At 43.2% G+C, this 21,132-nt stretch overlaps 1 protein-coding gene across 1 annotated transcript in view; it reads left to right on the forward strand.

Annotated features, from left to right (window-relative positions):
* LOXHD1 (lipoxygenase homology domains 1) overlaps positions 1 to 21,132 on the forward strand; it is a 149,843-nt gene that overhangs the window by 84,460 nt on the left and 44,251 nt on the right. The window contains exons 27-33 of the mRNA XM_032675721.1: positions 1,869 to 2,050; positions 5,098 to 5,214; positions 9,651 to 9,813; positions 12,321 to 12,475; positions 13,319 to 13,528; positions 15,422 to 15,545; positions 19,420 to 19,628. Of these exons, the coding sequence (XP_032531612.1) occupies positions 1,869 to 2,050; positions 5,098 to 5,214; positions 9,651 to 9,813; positions 12,321 to 12,475; positions 13,319 to 13,528; positions 15,422 to 15,545; positions 19,420 to 19,628 (1,160 nt within the window). The remainder of the gene's footprint in view (positions 1 to 1,868; positions 2,051 to 5,097; positions 5,215 to 9,650; positions 9,814 to 12,320; positions 12,476 to 13,318; positions 13,529 to 15,421; positions 15,546 to 19,419; positions 19,629 to 21,132) is intronic.

The raw sequence follows: 21,132 nt of genomic DNA on the forward strand, positions 1-21,132 counted from the left end.
GTGTCTGACAGCTGAAAGTTGTGCTGTTGGTGACCTTGTTAGGGCGCTGCTTTGCTGATTCAGTTCTAAGCTGATGTTAATATTCAAGCAACAAGACCAAGTGCTACGGACTTCAGCAGAGAAGATAATTTTATATTCATAATGCATAGTGTGTGATTTTTTTGGTCTCTGGGATTTTTTTCCCCTCTTCTTACATACTGGGGAAACTATTCCAGTTTTGTTGCAGCACAGCAGAGCAGATTTCATTGGGTTGAGCAGAAAGAATATTGAGTACCTCCAGGCTGACTCTCTGTAGAAGAAAACTTCTTCATCTCTGTCCTTCTGAGAGCTGTATTTTGAGAGCCTGGCTTTTTAATGAATGCCTAGTCTCTGATACGCATAATCAGAGTTACTCCAACAGTAATAGAGATGGTGCCAGGAACCTTCTCTCTTACCCTAACAGCAATGCTGAGTCTGAAATGTAGTGCAAACTGCTACACAGTAAATAGCAAAAATGACTGAAGTCGTGGCAGAGTAGGAGGGTGGGGATGACAAGCAGCTGAGAAGATTGTAGTCAGGGGACGGAAATGGTGGAAGCTGTTTAGGGGGTGTATGGGACAGAGATGGCCAGGAGCAGATCCTGGTGGTAGCAGAATCCACGTGTTGAAGTCTCTGCTTATGGGTAGCAACATGGACTGCAGGGACAGTGTCTTCCTGAGGCTGGAGAGGTCCCTGCAGCTAACTGGTGATGCCCAGGCCTTACCTGGTGTTTTGATTTCAGAAAGGCTTTAAAGGAGGTTGGGACTGGATTCATTTTCCCAAATGGAGCACCTGAAATCGCGTGTCCTCACAACGGTTCTAAGTTGCCATTGTGATTGTTTGGTCATTCAGAGGGTGGATTTGGGGAATGACATGGCTAACCCCAAGGAACATGCCTTCATTCCTTGACTGAGTCTTTCTTCAGACTACATTGACTTTAGTGATTACATCTGGAGAAGTAAACACCAACCTGATGTGTGGGCATCTGAACATATGTTTCTTACTTAGTGAGCTAAACCCCATCTCACCTTGAAAACTGAGGATATTCAGCAAATCCATAGCACACCAGGATCAGAGCCCCAGTCTTATTCCTGGGTCAGCCTTATTCCTGAGCAAGTCTGAGTCATACTCCAGCAGGACTGAGAAGCTGTGAAAATAAATAGAACAAAAAGAGGCATCAGACTTCGGGGTCATGGGACATTCTGGAGAAATCAAACCACAGGAATAGAATAGGGAAGTATTTGTAGTCTTGATCCTTACTGTTCTGCATTCACCATTGGTCTGGCTGTAATTTAACCTGTTTGCCTCAGTGTTTCAGAGAAGTAATAGAACAACAGAGTATTACTTTTTTCCTTATGATTGATATTTGTCATATGTTTAATAATGGAAATAGTAGGACTTTTTTATCAATAATACTATCTTGAATATTTATATACTGCCTCCAGTTGTCTTAACTTCATCCATCTGCCTAATTGCTCAAAAATTTATGAATTCATGTTTTGCTTTAACACTTGAGGTGTTGAAATAAATCTTGTTTCAGTAACTTTGGATGGCAGGTATAAATATAGTGGGTGTTTTCTGATCATGTGATTAACCTAAAATCTCATTACATGAACATGCATCAAGGTCAATTTACCTTACAGCATTAAAGCAAGTTCCTTTGGATTTTCCTAGGTCTGACCAGCTGGATAACCTTAATGACCGCAAGTGTGTGATTCCTACCCTGTCCCCTTTCATTGTAGAGTCTTATAGTTCATTTCTTGTTTCGTTAAATGTTTCACAGTAGCATTGCTATGCTGCTTACTGACTTCTGTTGGTTTGTTCCCCTTTTCTACCATTCCCTGAACCAGTTGTTCCTTACGAGATCACGGTGTACACCAGTGACATCTTTGGGGCTGGCACGGACGCTGACGTCTTCATTGTTCTCTACGGATGCAATGGGATCTGCACTCGGCAGAAATCCCTGTGCCTCAACAAGAGAGAGCAAAGGATGTATTTTGAAAGGAACTCGGTGAACCAGTTCATTGTGGAGGTAAGATCGAAGGTGCTCACTCTCATCTTATGTTTTCTAAAGGGGATTAAGACGAGAAAACAGAGCGAAGTGGGGACCTTCTTTTAGGGAAAACTGTTCAGCTCTTTCACTTGTAGAATGTGCGTTCAAAACTCCGTTCTCCAACAGTCAGACTGTGCACTGGATCAAATCTTTTCTCACTGACCTTCAGTGAGTAGCAACTCCAAGGTGCAGCACACAGTGTCCCTGTGGCTGAGTGCCATGTTAACACTTGGAAAGACTTGTGAAACTTTGTTGTGGAGCCATGTTGTACCAGTACGTGGATATGGGGGCTTGTCCTTCCAGGTGAAATTGAGAGCCACATTGAGAGGTCTTTACATCTTCCATTTCCTATAACATACTTGGCAAACAGAGGATATCAGCCTCTGTGCCTGCTGGATATAATATGTGCACCTATCCTTATCAGCTCTTACTTGCTTGAAGATTTTCTTTCTCCTGCAGTTGGCAACACTTTGAAGCAAAATTCTTTTTCTTCTGTGTGCTCAGACAGAAAAGCCATCATCTAGTCGCAGACAACATGATTTTTCTATACCCAGGTCTAACTTTTTGAAAGATCTTGCAAGTATTTCCTGAAGTGTTTGCATAATTGTATGCAAATAGTGAACTAGTGCACATCGACGGGTGAGCTCATTTACAGCAACACTATTAGGCAATTTCTGTTTAGAGTATATAGTTACTGCTGAGAATTTGTGAGAGGCAAAAATACAGCCAGCTCTGGCTCTGGCTTATCCTTTAGGAACTGCTACATGCCCTTACCTTCCTTTCCTGGCTGCAACGGCAACACTGACTTCATAGAGGACCTTACAACCTCTCTCTGTTTCGGGTGGGGATTGTTTTTGTAATTGAAAGGAAATCTTAAACCAAATTTTTTTACAAGTTAAAATACTTCCAGCCCACATTGTTGTTATATGGCATCAATCATATAATAAATCCCCAGTGTGATTCCTTAAAAACAAAGAAAAAGACTTATTTTGGTGGAGTTTCCACAGTTTTTCATAATAGAGGTTGCATTAATCCACAGGTATAAATCTTAAGCTGAGTGTTATGGTTATATCTTTATTACATAAGATTTATTTCAGATTTGGTGGAATCTGAAGCATAGTATTTTTCTTAGATGAAGCAAGGGGAAATGCAGCGTGTTCTCCAGATTTATAACATCATATTAACCTGTCCCCAAACTCCATTCTCACTTCACCAGTTCCTCTTTTTGCAGAAGATGGGGATGAAGAAAAATATATTCCTCTTTCACCTACTTGTGTAGAGCCATAATTTGGAGTTCAACAGACCTTAAAAACAATTTGGGGGATCTCAGGAAACACAAACTGGAATCATCTGTTTGTTTTGGTGCTTTTATCTGCCTCTATCATTTTGTACTTTGCAAAAGAGGCACAAAAGATTAGAGACTGCTCTCATGTATGATTCCAAGTGATGATTTGCTGGAGATGCCTACAGCAGGGTAAAGCCCACTTCTTCTTGAACATGGATCTTTACTGCTCAAGCATCACTTTATTGCTATGTATTGATTAAAAGCCTCATTGAAAGATGAGTATTTGTCCAGGACAAAAGAGGAAAAATAATTTTCCCCTGATGTATAGTTGTGTGCATGTGTGAGTTGTAAAAATGAGTTTGGGTTGTTTAATTATTTTACAGTGAATCTTGTGCTGTCTAAAGTCAGGGCAGGGGTGATGAAGTCAAACCTAGTTTGTTGAGTGTGAATTCCTTGGGTAGTGCAGTTCTACTGATTTATGGAGTCTTCTAAAATTACTGCTGTCTTTTCTTCAGTATGGGCACTTCTGTCAGCTGGGAACAGAAGGGAGTGGTCTCCAGTGATGCAAATTGATATGTTCCATTTTCTCATGTTTTCCAAAAAAAGAAGACTCTAAAAGCCTAAGAACAGAAGGACAGCCCAGTGTTCTTCTATGTGCAGAGGAGATTTGCAGCCAGTCTTGGGCTTTTAAAGGCCAGATATACAAAAGTTTGCACTGAAATCAGCAAAAGCTATTACTTAGGAGCAAATTTTTCCATTTTTCCTGTTCAAGACTTTGAAAGGGACGTCAGTTAAAAGTAATGAACTAGAAACAAATTACCCAAGTAATAAGGTGAGGCATAAAAACCCCATAAAAAGTAGCCACTTCATAAGATGATTGTCCTGTTGACTTTCACAGAACGGCACTGGGATTCTGTGGTGGAACAGGAGAGATAATATAATGTGCCAGGCTGTGGGTAATTTGTGCAGAGCAAGGTTCTTTACGTTTCTGGAGCAGGAGTTCTGTGAAAACTTTTAGCTAAAATGCAAGTTAGGGCATAACTCTTAGAGGAGATCATGGAGATGCTCCGAGGGCTAGAGCCCCTCTGCTCTGGAGCCAGGCTGGGAGAGCTGAGGGTGTTCACCTGGAGAAAGGAAGGGTCCAGGGAGACCTGAGAGCCCCTTCCAGTGCCTAAAGGGGCTCCAGGAGAGCTGAAGAGGGACTTGGGACAAGGGCACGGAGTGACAGGACAAGGGGGAATGGATTCCCACTGACAGAGGGCAGTTTTATGGTCAATATTAGAAAGAAATTTTTGGCTGTAAGGATGGTAAGGCCCTGGCCTAGTTTGTCCAGAGAAGCTCCATCCCTGGCAGTGTTCAAGGCCAGGTTGGATGGGGCTTGGAGCAACCTGGGATAGTGGAAGGTGTCCCTGCCCAACGCAGGGGGTGGAATGAGATCAGCTTTACGGTCCCTTCCCATCCAAACCACTCTAGGATTTTATTCTATGATTCTAATATGGCATCAACGCTACTACTTGCTTCCTCATACAGACTGGAAAAATAAGAAATAAGCTAAAGAAGTGGTGCCTCAAAAATCACCAGTTGTTAATGTCATAATATTTCTCTGCTTTTTGTTTGTTTGTTTGTTTTGGGTTGGCTTTCTGTTTGTTTGTTTTGTTTTTTTTTTTTAATTTGGGTTTGGGGCAGGTGGTGGTGGTGATTGTTCATTTGTTTCGTTTGGTTTTGTTTTGTTTTCCTGTAGCTGGAGGACGTTGGTGACATGATTGAAAAGATCCGCATAGGACACAAGGGTGGAGGGCTGAACTCGGGATGGCATTTGGACCGTGTGGCGATTCGGAGGCTGCTGCCAAATGGGAAGGTAGGCTGTGAATCCCAGCACTCTGCGCCACGTTTCCACGAGCAGCCGTTTCCATTTCCCAAGGCGCATCTTCTGTATGCAAAGTGTGATTAACACTGAAAAATGACTCCCTAAAGAGCAATGCACACTAAATGAACTTGCTGGAGCTTGGGGATCTGGGGACAACGAACATGTATTGCCATGTTTTGTTCTTCAAATGTTGATGATAAGGCTCTGCAGTCACTGGCTTTTTAAAGCTTCATATTTTCATGTGTGGCTCTGTTTTGGGGAATCGCAGGGAAGGAAGTGGAAAGTGGGTGTAGCATTTAAAAATAAAAAGTATTGTGGCTAAACGGGAACAAGAAGTAATTTCATCAGTCCCTTAATTCTGGAAGAATAAGTGCAGGGAGCCAGTACAACTAAGACAAGCAAAATGCCTGTCAGTGGAAGTCCCTGAATCACTCATGTTAAGAAAATCAAGTTAGATGCTAGGATTTTTGGTTGCTCATGTCAGCAGGATTAAGGCAGTGCAGTCAGATTGGTCATCTTGATCTTGTCCACGTAAGAAACTCTTCCTCATCCCTGCTTTCAGATGCTGGCTATAGGAACAGGAATAAATCCGGCTGTGGGGAAGTTTGGAAGAAAATCACTTCTTCAGGGGTAGTCCAGAAGAGCAGTAGCTGTGTTTGGGAACACCTGGGCTCTCTCCCCTTATTCCAAAGGGATGTCAGCTATTATCTCCACTCAAGTCTGCCCCCTCCTCAAGTGACTTCTAATATCAAGTGTTGGTGTAAACACAGCTTACTCAGCCATGGTGAACCAACTTCTCGCCTTGCTTCCTCCTTCAAAATTTCCAGGATGTGTTTTACTCTCTTTGCTACAAAATCAAATCAAAGATCTGCCTTGAGCCATCCTTACCACAAAATCATGAAATTGTTTAGGTTGGAAAAGCCCCCTAAGATCATCAGCATTCTCCCAGCACTGCCAAGGCCACCACTAACCCACATGCCCAAGTGCCACATCCACACAGCTTTTAAATCCCTCCAGGGATGGGGACTCCACTACTGCCATGGCCAGCTGTGCCAGGGCTGGACAACAAGTTCTTCTTTCAGGGGAAAAATTGTTTGCAATATCTAACCTAAACCTCCCCTCATGTAACTTGAGGCCATTTCTTCTTCTTCTGTCTCTTGTTACCTGGGAGAACAACCCCCACCTGCCTCCACCCTCCTTTCAGGGAGTTGTACAGAGGGTGAAGGTTTCCCCACACTCCTATTCTCCTGTACAAGCTTCTTCCCAAGCCAATACTCTCTGATTTTTTCTCATGATCACCTATTTGCCAGTCTGTCATTATCAGACCCGCGCTGTATTGCCCAACCCTTGCCTCGTAAAACTTCATTAGGTTATTGAACAAATTTACATTTTCAGAGATATTGTTATTGGTCATGGGTTAGGGAAGATGCAGAGGAACATGAAAATGAAAGGAAAAGAGATTCCTGGGCTGCTTCTTTCTACACTTTGTGAAGTACCCGAGAGTTTCAGGTTGGGTGCTCTTCCATTTGCTCAGAAAGGGTCACAGGGCTACCCCCCCTCTGCAGTCATTGCAGCAGCTTTGAAGGGCAGATGGGTGAGAAACCTGAAGGTGGAGGGAGGGAGGAAAGCCCTGAACAACTTAGGAATGGAGAGGTTTACAATTCTGCTGATCTTTTGATTATGGCATGGGAAAGAAAGAAGAAAGCAGAGCACTGCACGATGCCGCTGATCAGCCGCAGGATATTATGACCTGCCACAGGATAGCAATATGCTGCCAACGCTTCTAAAAGCTGTGCTACCTGATTAGACTGCTAAGATGTGTCTAGATGTATCTGTAATGCTGCAAAAGAAAAATGAGGTCAGTAACTTTTCAGATTAAATTGAAAGCACTTGGGTAGGAAACTAGGATTGTTGCACGCTGAAAAAACTCTGTCTTGGCATGCCAATTATATTTGATAATTATATTTCATTTGTTACAACTTGGAGAAGGGAAAGGCACTGATTTTCAGAGCACTACACCCTGCTTCTAGCTTAGGGCCAGACTCAGATTCTAATGAAACAAATTCTGTTCAGGGCTGCAAGAGGATTTTACCCCTGGTAACATAAACCAGTGCACTTTACATCACACAAATATTAATGCAATCACTAGCAAGGAAATTCCAATAAAAACTGTGGCAATGACATAGTGGTTAACAGTAATGATACAATTAACTCTTGCAGTAACTGCACGATATGTCCCACTGTGCAGTCACTGGAGTCCCTGGATATTCTATTACCAAATAAACAGTGTTCACATCAGTGGCATGTACCGCCAACAGTATGAATGTTTAGGAGCAGTTCGAAGCATCAGTGAGAGATGTGGCTGAAGTGGGATGTCTATCAGGTGGAGAGAGTTTCAGCACTGAACCATCATTCTGGAAAGCCCCCTCTTCCCAGTCCATAGGTGTGGAGATCAGCACAATTCATCATCTCAGCATACAGTGAGATAGCACAAGGTAAGCCAGTGCAGAAATGAGGAGGCAGAAGTTCTGGTCAGTCATTAGGTGCTGTCACTCTGCTTGTACAGCACAAATAACACTGGAAAGTGAAAGGTTTGAAATATTCTGAAGTGCTGCTGGTGTTCTTTGACACCATTTTGTTATGTCATGCTCCAAACCCCCTTACGGAGTTAAACATTGCAAGTCTGGGGTCGAACTGCAGCAGTGCAGGAACCAGCAGAGAGGAGGAGAAATGGTGTTCCATTGCCAGCTGCAGATTTGGGCTGTGTGGACTCAAAGGACAGGTCTGATGCAGACTCAAGACAGTCACACAAGCCCTTTGGAGGAGTTCAGCTCCCACAGATCAACCTCTCTGGGATCTGTGTGCGGTGAGACAGAGACTGGTTAGTTTCAGATTAACTGTGACTGGAGTGCACCTCTGCTTTTGGGTGCACAACCCATTCCTCCCTAGTGATGGTGCCAAGACAGGCAGGATCTGGCATTTCCAAGGAGTACAGCGCTGTACTACACGGTGATAGCAATGTTCAAGATTGCTACAGTTGAGAGATATTCCCTTCCTTTACTGTGTATTAATGTTTTAGTATTTATATAGTAAAAGTAGTGAAGAAAGGACCCCGTATTGGCCTGATAAATAATCACAGCAAAGTAACTAAGGTGAAAATTATAAATACAGGGCATCTACAAGAGAGCTGGAGCAGGGCTTTGGACAAGGGCATGGAGTGACAGTACAAGGGGAAATGGCTTCACTCTGACAGAGGGCAGTTTTAGGTTCGATGTTAGAAAGAAATTCTTGTCTGTGAGGGTGGTGAGGCCCTGGCACAGGTTGCCCAGAGAAACTGTGGCTGCCCCATCCCTGGAAGTGTTGAAGGCCAGGTTGAACAGGGCTTGGAGCAACCTGGTCTATGGAAGGTGTCCCTGCCCATGGCAGGGGGTTGGAATGAGATGATTTTTAAGGTCGCTTCCAACCCAAACCATCCTGTGATTCTATTAACATACATTTATATGTTATGCATGAAAGTGATGGCACACAAGGCGCTGGAAAGAGCAGGAAGTCCTTGTGCTGTGTAAGAGAGAAATTATGAAGTTTCAGTAAAGAAAGGGACATTTTTTTTTCTTTATTTAGTTACTGTGAAATTAAAACTAACTTTTTTTTTTTTCTTCTGTTCAGACTTGTGGCCTCTGCGACTTACATGGTGGCTCATGTCCCTTTCTTTAGGGAGTCATAGCCTCGAGTCCCCAGCACTCAAAGCCTCCAGCATCTTACCATCTTGGAGGCCTTATGGGAGTCTGTTCTTAATGAATAATCTGGGATTGATTTTGTTTACTGAGTGCAAACCACATGTTCTATTGTTTTTGTCTGTTTCATGATATAAATCATATTTGTTTCCACCAAAGTGAAGTCAAAACAAAGGATCAAAAATTAAATCAGTATTTTTCTCCTCTTAATGAATGTATGGGAATTGCCTGGAAACCAGCTTGAGTCACAGAATTACAGAGCAAAATTCTGAATTATTGAGTTCAGAAAGAAAAAGCCCTACTGACTTCAAAGAGAATGCTGCCTGAGTAAGGACTGAAGGGAGATTGCAAAGTCTCAGTAAACACAACTTCAGCAGGAATGGTGCAGTCCTGATTAGGAATTTGCAACATTTAAAACCGGGAAAGGCAGGGATCTGCTGGATCTTACAGCCGCTCTCACACAGCCATTGAGAATACTGTTCTCTGCTGCACATTCAGTGCTTCGTCTCAGAGTCCTCAGATGTCCCCTTTCTGGAGGAAATATATTTCTGTGTGCTATTTCAGGTCTGCCTCTACATACACGCATGCACGAGTTGGAAATACCTGCCTGTGTGTCAGGGTATTTTCAAAGGGGAGATGCTAACACGTGTACATGTTGTTTTGAAGAGATTATCTCTGTCATGTTTACTCCAGGGCTCAGAAACTGTCACATTTCCATGTGAAAGATGGCTTGCAAAGTCTGAGGACGACGGCGAGACTGTCAGAGAACTGGTACCGTCCGATATTTTTACTGAAAAACTCATGAAGGATGGGACACTCAAGCAGATAGAGGAAGAAGTTGAAGACCCATTGGAAGGTAGTGTAATCCTAGGAGTAGGTAGTGACCAATTTGTCTGATTTTTTTGGTACAAAACATTTGGATGTGTGGTTCAGGCAAACGCAACACTGGTACAACTGTTCGCTTTTCTTTCCCTCCCTCTTCTCTGGCCTCTCTTACACCTGAAACGCTTCTGTGCAACAACATCATCATTTGCCTGTAGGGTTTTTAAGAACTTGCCACAGACGCCCTTCTACACAGGCAGAGTTTGCATGTCTCCTCTGATGCCCAGCAAAATTCTTACATCTTGTCTTCCAGGCTGTGTTAACATTTTTGCCTGATTGCCCAACTCAACTGTCCTGTGCACTCTGCCCCTTCCTTTCCTACCCTCCCAGTCCGATTTATGCTCCTCTTTCCTTCTAAAGTTGTTTTCCCTCCTGCCCTTCAGGTACAAATGGACATCCTTAAGAAATTTGGATCTGCGCAGCCACCTTCACCCCATTAAAGTGCCTCTGGGGAGGCGAATAAACTCTTATTCAGTTCTGAGCCCATCTTATACAGTGTAGACATTTAGTGTTTGGCCCTACTGGTGCCTGAAGTAAGTGAACAAGAACTGAAATTTCACCCCTAAATCATTACTTTTCTGTATGTCCAGCTGTTCTTACCTCTTTTTCCTCTAAGAAAGGTACTCCTTTTGCCTCCCTGAGCTCATTCTGCCCTTGAGAGAGGTCATGAACCTTCCTCATCCTGAGCAGAGCAAAAGGAATTCAGCTGCCATTTCCATTCTTGATTCTTCCATCTGGCAACAAGATGATTCAACAGAAAAAATAATTTATCTCACTGTTTCTTTTCTTTTCACGGTCTGATTTGCATTTACAGTAGAACATTGTCAGGGTGGAATTTTTACGGATTATCGGTGTTTTGCATTGCCAAGGGAAGAGGGGCCTTGCTGGGAGGAAGGCTTGGAGCCTTTTTGCACTACGCCTTTAGAACTGGGAGGTGCCCTCCTTCCTCCTGTTAGGAACTGCGTGGTAGCTCGTGTGAGATTTTTTTTTCTTCCCACTGAGGCAAAGATGATTTTAAAGTCAGTTACTAAGTGTCATGACACTGGTAAGGGTTTCCCAGAGAAGCTGTGCCTGCCGCATTCCAGGAAACACTCAAACTCAGGTTGCGTGGGGCTGTGATAAACCTGGTCTAGTAGAAGGTGTCCCTGCCCACAGCAGGGGAGTTGAACTAGATGGCCTTTAAAGGTCTCTTCTAACCGAAACAAATCGATGATTCAACAGTTCTATGACTTCTAGATGCCGGCATGACATTTTCTTTAACTTACTAATTTCTGTTGCTTTACCTTGCATCAGTTACCATGTGTTAACTAACCTAGGTGACTCATTTTTCCTTCTAAAGGTGAAGCCTTAAAACAAGTTTTACAGTCTATGGAATAGAAATTCTGGATAACTGAAGGTTTCTTCTGGCTGGGATCTAGGGCTAAGTTCGGGAACTTCTGCTTTAGATGTAAAATGTGAAGAGGCAAACCAGAAAACTCAGCATTGCACCTGGTCTGATGGATGTTCGCAGGTGATGACTCTGATCCATTTCTTAGAGAAATCAATGGAAATCTTTCATGGATGACAAAGCAGAATAGGGTCTGTTTTACCGTGAAAGAAGAAAAAGACAATATAGCAATTTTCTTCAATGCTGTTAACATACACAGAATCCTAACTAAGACTTTGCGCCTCTTCCTAATTTGCATTGCCCTGGGATTTGCAAGGAGGCATTTTCCATGGCTCATATGCTACCAGGGTAATCAGAGTCTTGTACAGTCCCTCATTGTTTTCCTGGAGAGGATGCTTTCAGTAACTATTTGTTTTCCCCGTGTAATTTGGAGAAGAGTAGCAAAATAAAAATAGGAGTATTTAACAGGTTTAGTAAAGCACATTACCAAAGGCTTGATGAGGTTTTATTGTCTCATCACTGAGCAAGCTAAAGAGAAAGGATACTTACACAGCACAGCTTCAACACTTCCTTAATTAAATACTGTCTCAGCAAAAGGACCCAGAAACCTGTTCTCTGTCTGTTTGGGGAATTTATAGAGACACATGCCATTAACTCCTGTAGTAATTGCACATCTGAATCCCCAGAGTTTGTTTATGGAAGATGGAGTATTAAGGATTGATTCACAGCACTGAATGACTTGTTCTCAGACCTATGTCCCTTGAGCCTCCGTATGAAAAGGTGCTGAGTTTCCTCACCTCTATCGACTTCCCATCCAGTAATAACCATAATGATTCTTTGCATTTTTAACTGTGAACTGTGTGATCAAAGCAACACACAGGCATTGATTAGAACAAGAAAAGGAAAGTCAGCAAATTTCAGCCCGGTGTTTCTCCAGTCTTTGGATTAGAAACCTGAAAGGAAAAACCATATGGGATTTAGAACCTCCAAGAACTGAGCAATGAGCAGAAAATTTGGGGACCATTTTCTTAGGTAAATTCATATATCTTAGTAATTCACCTGATCAGAAATCATGCCTCTGTTTCTTTCTGCAGTTCACACGTACAAGATCAGCGTGTTCACTGGGGATATCTATGGCGCTGGGACAGATGCTAATGTTTTCCTAAATATCTACGGAGATCTGGGGGACATGGGAGAGAGAAAACTCAGTAAATCAGAAACAAACTTCAACAAGTTCGAAAGAGGACAGGTACAAACACAATGGGTTAATACCACTTTCCATTTCTCAGTCTCTAACCTAACAAGTCCATGACTGTCTTTATAGGCTGAGTTTTCCTATGAGGGATGGATTGATTGATTCCATTTACTACATTCATTATCTCTTGAAATGCTTTGTATGGATTGTCAGCTGGGTATTAGAAATGACAGGCACTGCAGCAAAGAGGCAGATGTTCCTGTGAAGTCACTGATGGACAAATTATGAGCTTGGTCCATATAAACTGGCTTCAGCTGTTGGCTGTAGATTTGGAAGCACACAAATTCTGGGGTCTCTCATTCCCATAGCCTATGTGCAATGGATTTGCATGAATACAGTATATACTGGAATTCACCACAAAGGATGATAAGTTTATGGGGCCTAAACTGTGTCTGGGTTTGAGAAAATAATACCAAAAGTGATACTCTATGGTCAGTCCATGAGTCACATTCACAGCCTCATATTGACATACTTGGATAATAATGGCAGCAAAGATTGCTTTATCTGGATTGTCCATGCAGATCTAACTGGATTAGAAAGGGAAGCATACTTGAACTTAAAAATCTGCCAGGATTTCAATATTCTAACTGGTTGCAAAAGTGATGTTTTTTGCAGCTGTCCTCCTAGCAGAGACAGGCTTTAAAACACTTCCCTGCAGAACAGTTTTAGCTCACAGATATGCCTCTGTAAGGCATATATAAAGCTTTTATCCAAACACCACCCTACAACATGGAATTTAAACACATGTGCTCTGCAGTCCCTCTTTTCTGCTTTTGTTCAGTAGATGATCTGTTGAGAGCTTTTTAACAGAATCAGCTGCTCTTGAACACTCTGCAGGAGGACACATTTACTATAGAAGCTGTGGACCTTGGCATTGTATACAAGATCAAGATTCGTCACGATAACAGCATGTTCAGCCCTGACTGGTTTCTGGAAAAAGTGGAGATCCTGGACGAGACCACAGAGGAGTCATTTGTTTTCTTGTGTGAGCGCTGGCTCTCCAAAAAGAAAGAGGACAAAAAGATAGAGCGCACGCTTTACGAACAGGTACGGTTATGGCTCAAAGCAGATCCCACTGTTACTCACAGAAATGAAATTATTGAATATCTGGTTGAAGTCCAAGACAACTCATTAGGGATTTAAAGGGTTTTTTTGGCTTATCCAAAATGAAATTCTGATTTTCAGACGAGAGCTGAAAGTCAGGCCACTCTCAGCCCATTATCACTAGCTCTGTAATTTGCAATTTCAACAGAAAAATCAAGGAGTGTAAGAGGAGCTCTTCAGATGAGAGCTCAGTACCTTGCTGATGCACAGCAGAGTGTATTTCCCTGCTGCTGTCCTTGCTGTGCCCACAAAGGTTAGCAATGGGTCCCACTATTCAAAGTCCTGAAGCCAAAACATGGGGTCCTTTGACTTCGTCCTCACTGGACTGGATGGGTTTGTTTATCTTTTCAGCTTCCTATTCCACCGTTGCCAAACTAAAAAGTCAGGTCTCTTTGCATCGAATGTTTTTTTGGTGAAATGCCCTTTCTACTTGCACACACTCTATTGCTTATCAGCCTAGCAGAGCTAATTGGAATTCGAGGGATATGCTCTAAGTAAAATTAGCAAACAAGATTAATAGACTTCTCTTGCTTCTATAGAGTAAGACATAATAAAGCAGCTGATTATAAGTTCATTGTATTTAAGGAGTCCACTTTGCGAAATACAGCGACATTTTAATTGACAGTTACCACTGAAATTATCATCTATGAAATTGGCCCAGACTCATCCTGGATGCAACAGAGCGGATGTAAGAGGAGTTACACCATGGATGAGTGTTGCCATATGCTCCCTCATAAAACTGCAGCAGACAATGCTGTGAGTGCTTGTGGTCGCGCTCACCCCGCTGCTCATATCAGTTCACAGTGAGGAAAAACTAAAAAAACTGATCGCTCTTTTTTTTTTTTTTAAATTATGTGGCTGTGTGGTAAGAGCATCACATTTATTGGACAATGGCACCAAAGACATTGTCAGTAGCCCTTCAAGTACAGCAGATGTTTTGTATCATTCAGTTTTGCAGTACTTTGCTTCTTGCGCTCTTTGACCTGTGCCTGATGAGCAGCCCTGGGGACAAAGAGCTGAGGTGCTGGTAGGGGAGAGGATGGACATGGCCCAGCCCAGAACCCCACAGGGCTGGGCTGGGCTGATCCCACAGCGTGGGCAGCAGGGGAAGAGGGGATTCTGCCCCTCTGCCCCATCAGGTGAGATCCCCCTGCAGAGCAGCCTCCAGCCCTGGGGAACAACAGCACAGGGATGAGGGAAGATGGAGAGAGGCTTTTTACAGGAGCGTGTAGGAACAGGACAAGGGGGAATGGCTTCACACTGAAAGAGAGTAGGTTTAGAGTAGATATTAGGAAAAAATTCTTCCCTTTGGGGCAGGTGAGGCCCTGGCACAGGTTGCCCAAAGAAGCTGTGGCTGCCCCATCCGTGGAAGTGTCCAAGGCCAGGTTGGACAGGGCTTGGAGCAACCTGGTCTAGTGGAAGGTGTCCCTGCCCATGGCAGGGGCGGTTGGAATGACATAATCTTTAAGGTCCCTTCCAACCCAAACTGTCTTACGATTCTCTGAAATCTGGCACTGCTTCATCCATCTGAATTTCCTGCTGCTCACACAGGTAGCAGAGAAGAAGCCACAACTCACCAACAAAGTCTGTTAGGTCTATTATTTTTTTTCTTTTATTATAATACACATCCAAAATGGCCTGTCAGGGTTACCAATGAAGTAAACGAATGACCAGTTGTAAATTACAAGTCACGTTGATTTGAGCTACACTGAGCAAAAAAGGTACCTGGGGAACTACAAGGGTTTCTTCTCATGTTGTTCTTGGAGGCACATGGGAACAGCTGACAGCACCTGAGCACTCAGCCTCACTGTTGCCCCATACATGCCTTCCAAACAGAGCTATGAGGGCGACCGGAACAGCCTGGATGGCTCCTGTCTCAGCGTGTCAAGTCAGGACAGCAATGCAAACCTGAAGGAGACCAAAAAATCCAGCCTGGTCAAGGCAGCAGAAGAAGGCTCAAGTGAGTGAGCGTGGATGAGCGTTTGCCTGCATGCCTGCATGTGTTCTTGGCTTTCGGTGCTTGGTGGGCTGCGTTCATCCTGCTGAAGATCAAGGAGAGGCAGGACAAATTGTTTCTCTTTTCCTTGTGTCATGACTGATTTGGGAAAGGCTGGATCAGGGCTCGTGTTCCTGTGTTTGTTGCTTTTCCTATAGCTCTCTGACCCCAGCAGTGGAAAAAGCCATGGAGTTGACAGCAACTTCAATGTTTCTAGCCCATTTCTTTGACCTACTCAAGATGGTATTTCATGTAGCACATTAGATCTGAATTACCAAAGGCGTGTTTGAATTTCTTGGGACCTTATTTGTCCCATTTAAGCCACCTTCCCTTTTCATGGTCAGGTTATCAGTGCTTCATCACCAAGGATGTTTATTTCGTATGAACTTAAATGTGATTTGTTTTAGAACCCTTCATGTTTTCTCCTTACCACATGTAGCTGCATCACGACAGCTGTTGTGTTGGAAGGGGAGTGGGATATGGGGAGCTGAGCAATAGTACAGGCGAGTTTTTTGGCTCTCAGGAAATAAGCTTTTACTGAGAGTGCTCAGTTTTTTTCTAGAAGGCTGTCTGCCTAAGTACTGGGCAAAGAAGCAAGGTCTGCTGAAAGGCAGGGAGTCCATGAACTCTGGGCTGAGTTTTCTGCTCAGATAACTGACGAAAAGAGTTGGTGGCACCAGCGTAGAATTTCATCTCTAGACTCTTGTTTCTGAGACAAGGCAAAACCGAACATTAAAGAAAAACCTGTTTCTGTATTTCACTTTATAAAAAGTGAAATATACCAGTCGGTGTCTGCAAAGGCCACCTTCACACAGGGAGTCTAGTCTAGGGATAGTGGAAGGTGTCCCTGCCCATGGCAGGGAGATTGGAACAAGATGAGCTTTAAGGTCTCTTGCAACCCATGCTTTTCATGATTCTGTGTTTCTGTGATTTATATACTCTTATTTTGACCACCTTTGTGTTCCAGGGCAATGACTTACCAGCTAAATTTCACCTACAGTTTTTTGACATCCTACATGGGGTCTTTTAGCTTTAGATTAAGGTCTAGATGTGTGGTTACATGTAACAACTGACTGGGCAGCATCACAGTTACTGTCTGTCTGCGTGCTCTTAATCCACAGCAAGTGCAAAATAATGAAACTTATCTTAAATTTCCATGTCAAGCAACGTGTAAATTACATCATTTGCCTTAGGAGTTTAAGACTGCTTGCAAGGGGAAGCTGTCCGAGGAGACTCACACAGATGGTTACTGCAGCTCATCTGATGTCCAGTAGCTTGTTGTGGTGTGATGCCTGGGTGGCATGTCCCACACTTTTCAGCTGGGGACAGACATAATGCTGCACATTGCTCAACCTGGTCTGCAACCCATGTGTCTTGGGGCAACCCTTCTTTTGTAATCCCACATTGTGCTCAAATAAAAAAAAATAAGTGATTCCCATGTTCCTTCTGATATTACTTCTGTGGTGTGACAATGGATAACATCTGCCATGTTGGCATCCCTTGTAGTTTCAAAAGTAATGGGTAAAACATGAGCATTTCCCATGAGAAGCCCTCTCCAGCAGAGCTAGGACCGTTCCCACCATCCCCATTATGCCAGGGTGGTCTTTCATCTCTGAGTCCTGGAGCTTGTCATCACCACTATCTATGTTCAGTGACTTGGCCTCATTAAGGAAACTGGTTCCTGAAGGAATGTCAGATAAGATGGACTGGGTGAGCCAGACAGCCACCTCCTGAGCTGGATAAAAAGCCAGCTGTTAATGAGTTGATTAGGGAAGTGGTATTGGGAGTTGCCTGGGAAAGGGAGTGAATGGTTTGAGCAGCCCAGACCTGACTCTGGCATGACCAAACTGGCAAATGCCTTTGAGGGGCAGGAGATGATGTGAGGGTGGAGCACGGGGAAAGGTCCTCTTGGCTTGGATCCTGCTTAAGTCTGAGCTGGGCACCCTGCTCCATGCTACCAGACAGTTCTGGAGATGGTATGGATGCATCAAGGAAACCCACCCCACTGTGAGGAGAACATGTGCCCTCAAGCAACCTGACCTCTGTGCTGGAACTCAAGGGAACAGGGCAAAGAGAAATGGGCTGGAGGACCTGTGGTGTCCTGTGGTTTTGCATTCTCCCGTGTTTGAAAAAAAGGGAGCTCTGAGTCCCAGAGGAAAAGGGAGATAACAGGGAGGAGAGATAAACAAATTAAAGGATCCCTTTTCCAGTTTTTCAAAGGAAAGAGCAGAAAACTGTTTCCTGCTGTCTGGTATCAAGCTACTCTGTATCTCTGTATTCACTATTTAAAGTGGAAAATGATGATTACTCATAGTTCTTTTTTATAGATGTTTCAGGTAGTTTGGCTTGAGGATGCAACATCAGATGGAAATGCTGGTAGTTCTCTGTACTTGGTCTGTCACAGGAGAAGAGGATAAAAACTGTGTTAAAGGAGAATTTTGTCCATATTCAAAATATACTTTATTTGAAAGTCTGGAGGTGATCTAAACATGACTGCTTGATATATTCTTATAAAATCTGCCTTGACTTCAACTACACCCTTTTTCCTGCTAAATGCATTGCATATCATTATGCTGATGAACACACTGAAATGTAAATTATACCATAAAGAGGAGAATAAATCTTGCCTAATCATCAGTTTGTTTTGTGTTGGTACACAAAATCCTCTAATTGGGGCTGAATTAATCTCTTTGGTTTCTGCTCTGTCCAGAGGTAAGAACAGATTTGGTCAGCATGAATTCATGCCTTCCCTGATGTTGCACAAATATTCTGAGTCTGATATGAGTTTCCAGTACAACCCCCACCTCAAAAATATTGTTAGTCATTATAAAGCAAAATTAGATGTCAATCTTGGATAATTTGAATACCAACCAAACTTTTTGCCAATATATAACCCCCCTTTTTTTTTTTAATCAAAAAAGTGATGATGAAGCCAGGCTGTTTTAAGTCTGTGACAAAGCAAGTTTCAGAGCTCTGAGTCTTGTCAGAACTGTTTGAACAGCCCTGCACAAATGTTCTGAGAAATCAAACGAGTATTCAGCGACTAATTCTGCACCGCCTGCTTGGCTTACCCAAATGAGCTTTTGGAAAGCCCTTGAAAAGCAGTCTGGCACTTCCTCCCTTTTAACAGCTGAACTGAAATTTCTGAAAATCACAGAAAAACCACCTCCTCTTTCCCAAGCCTTGGCCTGAAGGTTTTTTCCCCTCACTAAAATTATTATGTAATGCATAGACTTACTGAGCGACTCGCCTTTAATACAAGGATTATTCTCTGTCTGCCTGGATTTGTAAAGTGATGCTGAAACCCTGAGCTGCCCCATAGATCACAGCAATCCTTGAATGAGGCACTAAGGAGAGCATTTGTGGTTGTACTGGGACATTCAGTCGGTGATGGCTTACCTTGGAGTCGGCATAGATTTATTTGTCTTTATTGAACAGGGAGTCTAAGATCATTTTGGCCTAATAGCCTGTTTAAGATTTAGGTGCTCAGACTCATCTTCAGGAAGGTCTCTTGGTGTCAATAAGGATTCAAGCCCTTTGCTGTTCCGTCATCCATTAGGGAGAAATCTGGACTTATAACCTCCTTGCAGCCAGTAGGGTTGTCTGGGGAAATTAACCCTTGCAGAATTCAGTCCCAAACGTGCTATGGGCAAGTAGTCTCCAAAGCACACTTGTAACCCAACAAAGCATGATGTTATCGCTTCTCCAAATGAATTCAATGGGATGTGAACCTGTTTAACATGCATAACTGCTCCCTCTGATGGGATGAGTCCCTGGTTTCCTCAAGTCTCACATAAATGCGTGGGTTTTCTGATGAATAAACCTCTGTTCGTTGCAGTGATCCCCTACCACATCACCATCACAACAGGCACAGAGTATGACTCCAGCACCGACAGCCGGGTGTACATCATCATCATGGGTCCCCAGAAAGTGCAGACAGAGAGGCTCTGGCTGGATCTCCCGGAAGGAAAAGATGAGTTTGCGGATGGCTCTGTGGAGAAATTCTCAGTTTGGGGCCTGGATGTCGGGGAGATCAAAAAAGTGGAGGTAATGCTGTGAGTGCAGTGCGAGCACTGGAGGGGTATGAGATACGTGGCCAAAGAAAGCACATGTTCTTGTTATTCTTAGCAGTGAAGGAGAGGCTCCTGGGTCTAAAGAGAATGTAAACAGGGATGTGCTAATGAGATTTCACATGTGTCTGAACCTGAAAATAAGTATGCTTGACAAAACCAGGATCTATGTGAGGCAGAAGACAATGGTGAATTATAAAGAAGTTTTTAACATGTCTCAGTTTTGTCCCATCTCTGGCACTGTTTTTTTCTTATTCAACCCCTTTCATTGACAGATGCAGTGAAGGTTCCCAGGATGCAGTTCTTCATCAGTCTTTTTCCTACTTGTTTTTTTCACTACTTTCAGTTAGGTTTCGTAAATTGTGCCAGCAGTGAGAAACACATCTTGTATAATTTTCAAGCTAAACATGAAAATTGTTTTCACAGCTTGGAGGACCCAGGCTTAGAGAAGAGAATTAATCATCATTTGTTAGTAACGTGCACAAATAGATTTTGGTACAGGAACCATTTTTTCTGCAATGGCTCGGGGAGGCACAATTTGCATAGACTCTCCATTACTGAGCTTAAACTTCACATGAATATTCCAGAGTGTTTGCGTACATCATTCTTGCTTCATATGGCAGTTCCATCTCCTGAAATCTTGCTCCAGCCCCACAGGGGCTGAAACCCACAGCATTTGAGGGCTTCAGGAGCCTATTTAATTTCATTTTTACCCTATGCCTTCTGTGGAAGTAAACCTACCAGCTGATGTGTGTGCTTGTATACTCGGAGTGCGACAAGTGGAAAAAAATGCAAAGAGAGAAATCCTAACTTAGAAATTAGAAAATCTTTGCAGTTGTATGCCCTGTTTTAGCAGGTGAGAGACTGAGTCACTCACATTACCTTTCATTCAAGAAATGAATTCTGACACCTTGAGGAGTGTCCCAGTTAGATTTAAGTTTATTATCAAGCCATTTTCCTAATGCACTCCAAGTGCCTGGTTATTATGAGCATAAGTGGCACTTTCTTTCTAGCCCATCTCGAGGTCAAACTTTAACAGTGAATCAAGTGTATAAATCCTTGTCTCCTCCAGACTGTGTGCATGTGGAAACAGCCATGGGCTGGGACAGAGAGGGAAGAAAAAGACAGTATCACCCCTCAGTGTAGCCACAGGAAGAGCAGGCTGAAGAAAGAAACAGAAAGGAGTGTTGGAAGACAGTGAGTAGGGTGAGGAAGGGGTAGAGAATAGAAGAAAGTAGGGGCAGACACCGTGAAATAGGCAGAGACAAGGCAAAAATTAATTTTAAAAGGAACACAAATGGGAAAGAAGACAAAAGGTTGCAAATCAAATGTAGCAGGCTCAAAAAAGAAATAACATATATATCTTTCAAGCTGGGTGGAGCTCTCCTGCGCTCTTTCACCACTCTCCTCAGTGATCTCACCAGTCTGCTGCCTCACCCCTTGGTCACTTTTCCCTTTTGGTTTGTGACCCCCCAGCTCAT

This window comes from Chiroxiphia lanceolata, chromosome Z (assembly GCF_009829145.1).
Source record: "Chiroxiphia lanceolata isolate bChiLan1 chromosome Z, bChiLan1.pri, whole genome shotgun sequence".
Taxonomy (NCBI): domain Eukaryota; kingdom Metazoa; phylum Chordata; class Aves; order Passeriformes; family Pipridae; genus Chiroxiphia; species Chiroxiphia lanceolata.